An 11,588-nucleotide genomic window follows, 5' to 3' on the forward strand; every position below is an offset into this window, starting at 1 on the left:
ATTTATGATGATCCCTCCAAAAAAGCATATGTAAGTATATATATATATATATATATATATATATACATATATATATATATATATATATACATACATATATATATATATATAATTTGTATGTTTTATATAAAAGATTATATAAATTTTATATACTTTTTTAGCTACCGAACATAAATAGTTTTGGCGCGGGCTAAAAGTGATAATAGAAGCTTGTTAGGCCTTTTTCAGAATTCAGACATATTGGGCTTCGTTCAGCTACTTCTGTGGGCTTTCAAAATTTTCCAATGAGTTAACGGAAATTAACGGCAGGTTGAGTTTTACGAGTAAATTCAACGGTCCCCACGGGACAAGTCTTTCAAGACTCCTTAAAATTACCTAACTAGCCCCTCTCACCAAATATCCGAACAAACGTTCATAAAATCATTACGTTCAAAATTCAAAACCAACGGCTCAGATCCTTCGTTTCTTTACAAAACTCTGCTCCCACAACTTGGTCCTTTTAGTAAATTACCTACTTCAAAATTAACGCATCTATTTTACTCAACAAATAAATTGCCTTAAAAAATCCATATTCTCTCTCGCACGCATCGAGGTCCTGATCTTCGTTTTTTCAAATCATACCAAACCCAAAACGAAGCTAACAAGAACACTTTCTATAAACCCTAATTCTCCTTCCAAAGTACCCCAAATTTTCGATTTTAATTACAAAAATACCTCAATTCTTTTGTTCTTCAGTTGATCCAGTTATATGAATTTTGAATTGAATTCTCTGTTCGGAAAATGATCGTTAGAACGTACGGCCGGCGTAGTAGAAGCATGTCCCGAAGCTACTCTGATTCAGGCCTAAACGGCGATGTTTCAGAAGAAGGTTCTCAAGATATTTACAATTTTGGGCTTTCATCTCAAGACTCTGTTCACTGGAATAATTCAGATCCATACGCATATGATGCTGCCGGCTCATCTCAGGAATTGACGATTTTGCCCTCAAGAAAGGAAGATAGGGATGAGGATTTTTGGAATCCCAAGAAGGTAAAAAAGGTGTTTGATTGGGAGCCTTATAGTTTGAATTCATCCCAAGAATCGGACGAATTGGGGCAGAATGGCAGTTTTGGGAAATTTGATGGGGGTTTACTAGAACCGAAGAAGTTGAAGGGCAAGGAAAATGGGTTTTTACAGAAGAAGAAGAAGAAGGTGAAATCTAAGGAGCTGGGATTGCCATCGCTGGGGCCCACGGCGACATTAATGGAGACACAAGAGTGTGGTGAGATGATGGAACATATGGATGAGGTGAATTTTGCTTTGGATGGTTTAAGGAAAGGGCAACCTGTGAGGATCAGAAGGGCCAGTTTATTGTCATTGCTTTCTATATGTGGAACAGCTCAGCAGCGTCGCCTGTTACGCGCTCACGGGTATAAGAAATTTGGCTTTTAAACATAGTTCAGAATTTAGATCAGTATGAATCTTGATTGGTTTCTTTGATAGATATAAATCTTGATTTTCTTGAATAAGTCCGTTATCACAGTCTTTCTTAATAGTAATTTGTGTATACAATTATAGGAGATAAATATATAAATATTTCGAGATAGAGGAATTTTGATAGCTGACATACAAAAAAATTGTACAGATTATCTTCAAGTTTTGTACAAATTGTTTGAGCTCAGAAATAAATAGGTAGAGGAATATTTCAATATTTCCAAATGTAATGAGCAAGGCTCAATTATCTTCCAGTTTAATGTTTTGACCTCTGCTATCACATCATTCCTTTTTTTTAATGACTGAGAACTCCAAAACTCATAATGAGCTTGGGTTCACTGATGAAGGTTTTCCATTTATAATTGGCTGAATGATCCTAGTGTGATAGTGTTACACATGAATTTTTTCCTCAGTAATTGCTAGGACTACATGTTGATGGAGCCTTCAAGGAGGCTTCTTTTTCTTATTCTTGGGAGATATGATTCACCTTTAGAATGTGTCTTCCATTTAATTCGATATTCTAGTATGTAAATTTTCAAGTCTGGAAGTACGTGAAGAATAATAGCTGAGATAAACAATACTTTACACCTAATGGTTGTCATTGGTAACTCATATGGGGATGGCTTCTTTTATGAAATATTAGACATTCCCGAGGTCTAAATTTCTGATAATCACAATTACTATTACTTTTATTGAAGATGCGTATGATCTATCATCTTAGATCCTACACATGTAGTATTTCCTTGGATTCAGTGGTCTGATTATTGATATTTATCCCTTTTTGCCCATTGGTATAACTGCCAAGTTTTTTGATGTCAGGATGGCAAAAACAATTATTGATGCTGTTTTGGGACTCAGCTTTGATGACTCCCCTAGCAACCTTGCTGCAGCAGCTCTATTCTACATTTTGACCAGTGATGTAAGTTTCTTCGTCTCTCTAGCGGTATAGCCCTTTCATTTGGACAGAAGAACTAGGTTATTGCATATTCTGCATGATTTGTCAGATAGGAAAAGGCTTTTCTCCACTCTAGTATTGGTACTTTTGAAGTCTTTATTCTGTCTGTTAGCTGCCTAGTTGATGAGTAACCTTGGCATATGTATGATTGGAAATAATCTCTTCTCAATTGATTTCAAGGCATCAGTATTTCTTTCCTTTCTCTCTTTTGGTGGATAACAATTTACAAATAAGCATACCGTGGATGCCCCTTCATCAATATATTACGTTCTAACTGTTTTAAAGTTTCTTCCTCCAAGTTAACCTTCCTTATAAGTTGTATCTGTATGCTAAAATTACTCTTCGGTAAATTATTCAGTTACAGATATTGTTTATATTTGCAATTTTTGATTAATAGTTTAATACATGCTCATTTTACTGTATTATCATCCATATAAGTTATCTGAGAACTTCTCCCTTCCTTCTGTTTTTCATCTTCCAAATTTTTTCCAGGGAGGTGACGACCGGCTTCTTGATTCACCCAGCTGCATTCGCTTTCTTATAAAATTGTTAAGACCGGTTGCCGCTCCTGCTCCGATACCAAAGGCTCCAACTATTGGGAGCAAGCTTTTAGCAATGCGCTTAGATGCTGATGTTTCTCTAGATAGTGTAAAAGGGCTAGATTCTACTTCCTCTTCAATAATAGGCAAGGTGCAGGAAGTTCTTGTTTCTTGCAAGGAAATAAAGCCAAATGATGGAAATGATGGACATGGCAGACCAGAGTTAAACCCAAAATGGATTAGTCTACTGACAATGGCAAAAGCTTGCTTGTCTACTATCTCCATTGAAGGTTTGGTTGGCACTTAATTGGTCCTTTAAGGGATATTATCACTTTGTTCGATCTGCTTTTTCTTCTTTCTGCGCACTAAATGTCAAGGCTATTTAATACTATATATTTATCCTCTAGGATGGGTAGGTTGGTTGCTATTTTTCTATAAGCATCGAAAGTTAATCAGGGTATTTTGTGTTTCCTTAACTTCGTGAGATTGCATTTTGGTTGCTACCAGTGGCGGAGCCAGAAGTTTAACTAAGGGGAGTCAAAATATAAATAAGTAAGCACACAAAGAAATCAAGGTGAGTCAACATATAGTATATATACATAAAATTAAGAATTTAACGTATTTACACAGTGTAATTTCCGACGAAAGGATGTCAATTGACTCCCCTTGCCAATGAGTGGCTCCGCCACTGGTTGCTACCTGTGTCTCCTACTAAGTGGTAAAAAGACAGAAAGTAAAAGAGCTAAGTAGTTCTGTGCTTTGCTTTTATATATTTTTACGGCTTATAATATGCTTTCCTGGTAGCGTTTTTTAATCTACATTTGTCTTAATTAGTTGACGTTGCTTTTAGATGTTTGTGCTTTCAAAACTTGAGATCTGACTCAACCCTCAGGGGTTGGCCTGGTGGCAATTGACTTGAGCCTTGAGGTATGCTCCCTTTCAAGGTCTCAAGTTCGAAACCCACTGGGTGCAAACAATTTCTGAGGGCCATCGGACTGGGTAAAACCTGAATTAACCGTGGTGCACTTGCGGGAAACTCCTTGCCGAGGGCCTGTGCACCCCCGGGATTAGTCGGATCTCATAGAGACTCGGACACCCGGTGCAAATCAAAAAAAAAAAAAACTTGAGATCTGACTCTTTTTCTATTTTTGGAAATTCTATCATATGTTCTAGAAATTTTTAGTGATCAGACCCATGTTTTTTGCCAGTCTTACCTTTAGTGTGGCTTACAATTGCATCATTTTGAGAAATCATATGGATACTCGGGCTAACTTGACAGTGATTTATCTGTATTTCATCCATTTTTCGCATTGTATAACATAATTTTCATTTTCCTATTTCTGTCAAAATTCATTCAGATACTTCTGGCACTGTGCGGAGAAGTGGGGGCAACTTCAAAGAAAAGCTGAGAGAGCTTGGAGGACTTGATGCGGTCTTTGAGGTGGCAAGGAGTTGTCATTCTGTATTGGAGGTATGAGCCTGTGTGTTATTTTCTGTGTTGTTACCAGAGATGTGTCTCATAAATTTGTGACATATGAGAGCCAACAACGTGCTCTATATTCCTCTTGTAGTTAAGCTCTGAGTTGGAGCGCTGACATGACCATTTTGGATTGGAAGAACATGATGACTTCTATTTCCCTATCACCCCGTTCCCACCCTTTGCTGTTATCCAGTTATAGCATGAACATGCACATAGGATATAATTTTTTTTAAGGATTTTGGTATTTATCTAGATCTTTGATTTACGCGTGCAATCTGTGTAGGACTTTGATTTGTTATTTGAGTTATTCTTTCTACTCATTGTTGTTAATTTGTTATCAATAAGTGGATGTATAGAAAGATGTTTTGATGCTAGCTGTTAGCTTTAGGTGACAATGGACGGTAAGTTTTATGCTTAACAGGATTGTTTTTGTTTTTTTAAATGTCAACTATGTGAAGCAGCTGCCATGACATTACTTTCTCTGCAGGGATGGTCACAGCTAAGCTTGCAGTCTTTGTCAGTTTCTAAAGATTATGCAGCCCTAGAAAGTCTGGTGCTACTTTTAAAATGTTTGAAAATCATGGAAAACGCGACCTTTCTTAGTATGGACAATCAGGTAATATCAATTCCAACTTTACTTTTTAGTAGACTGCCTTTCAGAATCCTTGAAGTCTTGGATGTTCAGTTCAGTATCGGTTCTGTTTCAGAATCACTTGCTTCAAATGAAAGGAAAATTAGATGGTCTGAACTCACCAAGGTCTTTCACAAAGCTAATCTTAAGCGTGATCAAGATTCTCTCAGGTACTATTGCCTCTTATTTTTTCATATGAAAAAATTATTGCCTCTTATGTTTTTTGTTTGCCTTTAGTCCATTCGCTATTTTTTTCTTTTGTTCCTTGGCTTTATCATGATTCCTGACTGTTAACTTGTTTGAAATTAGGTGCTTTCCTGCATAGAACTTCTTTGGACAGTTCCAACAATGGAAAAGTCTGCAACCTTTCAGCTGGAACTGCTCATGCTTCAGAATTACGTTCACTATCAGACAAGAAAGGTAAGCTGTTATTCTTTTCTTTCTGGCAAAAGGGAATTGGAGTGTGCCTAGACGGCACATTGATGGTATCATCTTCTTCCTCTGTTTAAAGACGGGGTAAGAAGTTGAAACTACTTGACAATAACAAGGCAGTTTCTTTTTCTTTTTTTTTATCCGTAAAAGAATTGGAGGAGGTAAAATTCTTTGGTGGGTGGGGGTGGGGGCGATATGGTTTAATGGAATTCTGCTTTTCCCTGGATAAAGTTCTTCTAATATCGATATAGCATTGCATGTGGATCACTTGTGCTGATTGTAGCACACATGGTCAAGAAGAAGGTCATAGGTGCTGCTCTCAGAAGCCCAAAGTTCTAGTAACACAAAAATATCCTCTCCTCTTTCTCTGGATTCTCACCCATGAATGCGGTGTGTTAAATTATAATGCAAGAGATTACTAAAATAGGGAGATTGCTAGAGTTTTGTGGTTTGATGGCTCACTTTGTGGTACTTGTTTTGTTATTCTTAATTGGATTTTTGATAGTTTAAAGATGTCCCTTTATTAGAAATGACTCCACAGTGAAAGTCAATTGAAGTTTATCTGGAGGATACTGGAAAAAGATATTGATGTAGGCCAGCTTTGGTATTTCTTGTTTGTCCCCAATATTTGTTAATGCCAAACATGAAATATGACCTCCCATTCTGTTCTCAGAAAGCACTGAAATGCTAACAGTAAGCATATCAGTTCAACAGTACAACTTTTTAACTTTTGAATTTGTCAACTTTCATATAGCAACTTAGTGCCATAGGTTCGCATTTTTGGCAAGGAATAGCTTGATTAAATAGTGAATGGCCCTGTGCTGCATGGCAGGAAAGTTTTCTCTTCAGAATGAAGGGGTCCCATTAAAGTCTTTCGTTGGGTAAAATATAAGCGAAGTCCAATTTGAAGTCTAGACTTGCTGAAAGAGCTATCAATCAAACAGACAATTCCTCTCTGATTTCTTTGTTAGTCAGTGAAACTATAATTAGCTTCAGATGTTGAAAATTTTCGCTTTTGAACTTGTAGATGGAAGTTGTCAGATTATGTGCATTGATTCTTCTACGACGTGCTATACAAGTGAAGGTTCCTATTCTCAGAAGAACTTAAGTAGTGAAACTCACACTGATCAGATTGGTTCATCTGCATCCAATTTAGAGTCTGCTAGTACTTCCACCAGTGATTCTTGGCAGCTTAAATTGAGGATTGAATCTTCCAAGACTGGGTCATGTAGTGGAACCTCTGGGGCCTTCAGTTTTCGGGTCAAGAAGAATTCATCAAGAGTGAGTTTTTCGATTGGTGATAGTCAAAGAAGTAATGGAGAGAAGAGACTTGAGCTTATGGAAGAGAGTCAAGATCCTTTTGCATTTGATGATGAGTTTGAACCTTCACGATGGGATTTACTGTCTAAGCCAAAGGCGCCTCAAGCTCGAAGTAGGCAGACATTGTTTCTTGGACGCGATGATGAATACCAATCTCTCTCTGTGCTAAGCCAGCCAGAGTCAAGTAGCCAGGAGAACAAACAAGAGTCAAATAGCAAGGGGAACAATCAATCTGATCAGGCCTCTTGTTCTTCTGCAGATGAGGAAATGTCGACCCTTCTGGCAGATTGCCTTCTCACATCTGTTAAAGTAATTTGCTTCACTTCAATGTTAGAAATTTATGCATGCTATTTTGAAGCAAGGAAGGTCTTTCCTGTGTTTCCTCCGTTCAGTATGGTTCTTTCATATGTTGAATATGAAAACACGTTGCTTTATGTTGGAATGATTCATCATTCTACAGGTCAAATGTTTGTTGGAGAACCTTGGAGTCTTTAATTGTTGTTCTTCATTTTGTTTCCAGGATTGCTCTAATATACTCAAACTTGCAGAATTTCTTGACATCCAAGTCTTTCAATGACAGGTTCTGATGAACTTGACGAATGACAACCCTATGGGCTGTCAGCAAATTGCTGCCAGTGGTGGGCTGGAAGCTTTGTCTGCTTTGATTGCCCGCCATTTCCCGTCCTTCAGCTTGCATATGGAGTCTAATGGGTCACCAAAATCAGGTGTAATATCTGATAGTGAAGGTCATCTCAACGATCAAGAGCTAGATTTTCTTGTTGCTATTTTGGGCTTGCTTGTTAATTTGGTGGAGAAGAATGGCTGCAACAGGTAAATATTTTCTTTTGATTTGTGCTTTAAGTTGTTAACCCTGTAGGCTTTACATAATCAGCTTTTGCAGCTATTTGTTTACTCGTCACTGTATTTTGGGCGGCTCTCCATGCATTTATTGAACATTGAGAAATTGACCGCTATTTTTGTAGTTTGTTCTTGAATATTGATGCTTGCACATCTTTCCTTATTTGGTACATCCCTGATAGACTTCTTCTCGTGATGTGGATCATTAAATTCTGGGCGACTGTCTTTTTTTCTTGTTATGTGGATTATCAAATTTTAGGTGTAATGTTTCACAAATTCCTTTAAATTAGAAAGCGCACACATTCTATTAGTCAGAAAAGATGCTAACAGGGTATTCCTCTTTCCTAGTATGCCGAAAATCTCGTTGATCTCAATTTCCCAGCTAAATGTATATAACAATAGTTTTAGAAGGTCTGAAGATACTGTCCCTTATGAAGGAAAAATGGTTTCCATCTCTTAGAAAATTACTAGGAATATTCCATATAACAGGTAATCTGTGCGTCCCAGTTTTAACTGTTTCCTATTGAGTGGAGATCTTGTGGTAAATCTTGCTGCATATAAATATTAGTGGACCCTATACTAGAGTCTAAATCAGGTCATTGGGTTTTAAACTTCTTTTCATATAAAAGTGGTTCCTACTCCCACTTTATATTGTTGATGACATTATAAAAAATATTTAATGGTGTGAGGAGACAGCGTAATAGGAACATGGATTTGTATGGTTGATTTAAAGTGTGTCCACTTTTTATCAGTGTGTAGAGGCTGTGTAGAAACAATTATTATGGGATCAACACTCTAAAACAAACAATTTTCCTTTTTTTTTTTTGTGTGGAAAAGCTGCTGTTTTTCTTTTCGGGTAATCAACGTTTTCTCCATATAAAGTTTTTCCAACACAAAAACGAAACACTAAATGCATACAAACATTGTTTTTCAAAAAAATAAATAATGAAAATTAACCGTTTTCTAATCCAAACGGTACTTAGTGATAGGTGTTTGGGGTTGTTGAGCCTACTACATAGTGGGTAGACATTATGTCTTGGTAAGTGGGATTAATAATGGGTTTGGCCTTAATATCCTTCTCTTCTTAACGTTGAGTAGCTCAGTATTAAGTAAATGAAAGAATATCTCAATGCTAAACTTTACAACTGTGTACCTAGTCTAACTTTATTCCCTATATACGCCTTTCGGCCTTTCGGCATAACTTAACTGTACGCTTGATCTAACTTAGTTTCCCTAGCTCATGCCTTTCAGTTTTCATATATAATATATGTTTGTTGAGATTATAGCAGTGGACGTTTATCTGATATAATTGTTAAATACAGGCTTGCACATTTTGGCTTAGAAATTAAGTACATGATTCCACATGAATTTTGAGATGCAATATTGTAAAAACATGGATAACAATCTTTGTGCATAGTGTGCAATTTAATTGATTAAGTGGTATAAGTTATGCTGATTGAGACATGTGTCTTTGCTGAACTCTCATCTCCGTGATAATTCCTTGTTAATTTTTGAAATTCCTTTTACAAAGAAAAAACTAAAAAGAAAGGAAGAACGCCCTGTATTCATTAGTTCGATCATTTAGCATTCTGCCATTTAATGGTAGTTTGCTCATATCGCTTTACCAGAACTCTTAGAATGACAAACTGGTATGTGGTCATGCAAGTCTCAGATTTCAGTTGCTGATGATAGAGCACCTGATAAAACATTTGCACTTATTAAACCAAGCCTTTTGCTAATGGCAGGTCGAGACTTGCAGCTGCTAGTGTTTCATTGCCTGGATCAGAAGGTTTTGAGAGGGAGAGCCAGACAGATGTTATCCCTCTGCTATGTGCAATCTTTCTGGCAAATCAAGGGGCCGGAGAGGCTGCTGAGGAAGGAAAAAGTTTGCAATGGGTAGGGAGATTGCTTTATCCAAATTTATTCTTTTCTGGCAATACCTGGGGTGCTTGTTACCGAGAAAGGAATATTGCATAGCTATTTTTTATGTTGTTTGGTTCTGATTCTGGAATTATGGGGTTATTTCATTTTGTTCTCAGTTGTTTATTCTCCATGTGATTCACAGAGAAGTCAGTCACCTAAGAGTGAAACTAGAGTGTTTGACTCCATTACCATGCTTTATCAAATTCTAACCAATCACACCTGTTTGCTGAAACATAACTATTTGGTTATCCTTAAAAGTACGGATAGAGTATTACATGTGCACATGTTATCATGGGAAAAAAGTAATGGAGAGCTTGGGCTCTCGAGGTTGCTCTAGTGTGCTCAAGCTTTGCACATATTTCAATTTTGATATTGAAATAGGACTTCATCAAAAAATTTGATATTGAAATAGGATGTTTACAATGTATTCTTTCTAATTTTAAGAACTAATTTTCTATATTACTAAGTTACTCAACTACTCCTTTATAATTTAAGCTAGGTATAATTTGGTCAGCACAAATGAAATCATTATTCTTTTTGCATTGTTATTTCAAGGTCTAAAATGTGCATCTGACCTATGCTGTTAAAAGTTTAGATCTATGTCTGGAGTGTTAAGTTACTAATCCACACTATATATCCTTTCTAAAAACCTACCCTTCAGGTTGTATGTATGTTCTAATTCTATATTCTGCAAATTGAATAAGGATACTGAATGCTCATTAATTTTGCATTTTCCAACTGATCACAGAAAAAAGTTCTCCATTTTCTAAATCTGCTTAGTGATGCTATCGCAAGATTTTTGGCTTCATGAGTTCTAGTGGGACAAAGAGTTGGCTACTTGTGGGGATATGAACTCCACTTGGGGTGGGGTAGGGGCAAGAGAGAGGAACTAAAAGATGCGAGAGAGAACCCTCAGGGGTTGGCCTGGTGGCAATAGACTTGAGCCTTGGGGTTTGCTCCCTTTCAAGGTCTCAAGTTTGAAACCCACTGGGTGCAAACAATTTCTTAGGGCCATCGGACTGGGTAAAACCTGAATTAACCGCGGTGCACTTGCGGGAAACTCCTTGCCGAGGGCCTGTGTACCCCCGGGATTAGTCGGGGCTCTTAGAGACTCGGACACCCGGTGCAAATCAAAAAAAAGATGCGAGAGAAACGTACTAAAAGATAGTGGAGGTTATTGAATCTTTCAGTTGATTGAGCATGAAAGCAATGTTAAACTAGTCGTATCATATACTAACCAGTGCTAGATTATTTTTTACTATGTTGTTACGAAATTGAATGCGGTTGTCTTGTACAGGATGATGAAGATGCTGTATTACAGGGAGAGAAAGAAGCTGAAAAAATGATTATAGAAGCTTATTCAGCTCTCCTTCTTGCCTTTCTTTCAACTGACAGGTTAGTTAAGTCTTGTGGAATTAGTTTTTAATCTGTTCTCTCTTATTTAAATGCTCACTTATGTTTAAATATCTTTCTTTGGATCAGCAAGAGCATACGACAGGCAATTGCTGGTTATTTACCAGATCATAATTTGTCCGTTCTTGTACCTGTGCTGGAGAGATTTGTGGTATGTGATCTTGTCCAGTTCTTTGAGTTGATAAAGAATGATAGCAAAAATTGTAAAATTCTCTCCCAACTTTTAGAAGTAGATCCAATTTGTCAATGTTTTCTCAACGGCTGCCGTAAATTCTCCATTGGGGCCCCAGGGCTTGGATTGTCGGTAAATTCAGGATTTACTTTCATTAACCTGGCTAGTAAAATAACTCTGACACGGTGTGTTTTAAAATGAAATTAGTGTGGCTTAAAATGAAGTATGTGAGAATCATAGAAGATCAGTATTCAAATTTCAGCAAAGACAAAAACTAGTGATTTCTTCCCATCTATGTAGTGGGAGGTAGACCCAATGAAAATGTTTGAGGTAGGCGGCGCAAAGTGGCTCAGACATCACTATTATCACGTGCGCGGTGATGGGGGGGGGGG

At 37.2% G+C, this 11,588-nt stretch overlaps 1 protein-coding gene across 1 annotated transcript in view; it reads left to right on the forward strand.

Annotated features, from left to right (window-relative positions):
• LOC109232954 overlaps nt 562–11,588 on the forward strand; it is an 11,702-nt gene continuing 675 nt past the window's right edge. Inside the window, exons 1-12 of the mRNA XM_019398658.1 lie at nt 562–1,409; nt 2,293–2,392; nt 2,921–3,257; nt 4,326–4,438; nt 4,935–5,063; nt 5,155–5,248; nt 5,388–5,498; nt 6,538–7,139; nt 7,411–7,661; nt 9,434–9,584; nt 10,909–11,006; nt 11,094–11,175. Coding sequence (XP_019254203.1) covers nt 781–1,409; nt 2,293–2,392; nt 2,921–3,257; nt 4,326–4,438; nt 4,935–5,063; nt 5,155–5,248; nt 5,388–5,498; nt 6,538–7,139; nt 7,411–7,661; nt 9,434–9,584; nt 10,909–11,006; nt 11,094–11,175 — 2,697 coding nt within the window. The 5' untranslated portion in view covers nt 562–780. The remainder of the gene's footprint in view (nt 1,410–2,292; nt 2,393–2,920; nt 3,258–4,325; nt 4,439–4,934; nt 5,064–5,154; nt 5,249–5,387; nt 5,499–6,537; nt 7,140–7,410; nt 7,662–9,433; nt 9,585–10,908; nt 11,007–11,093; nt 11,176–11,588) is intronic.

This window comes from Nicotiana attenuata, chromosome 10 (assembly GCF_001879085.1).
Source record: "Nicotiana attenuata strain UT chromosome 10, NIATTr2, whole genome shotgun sequence".
In the NCBI taxonomy this organism is placed as follows: Eukaryota; Viridiplantae; Streptophyta; class Magnoliopsida; order Solanales; family Solanaceae; genus Nicotiana; species Nicotiana attenuata.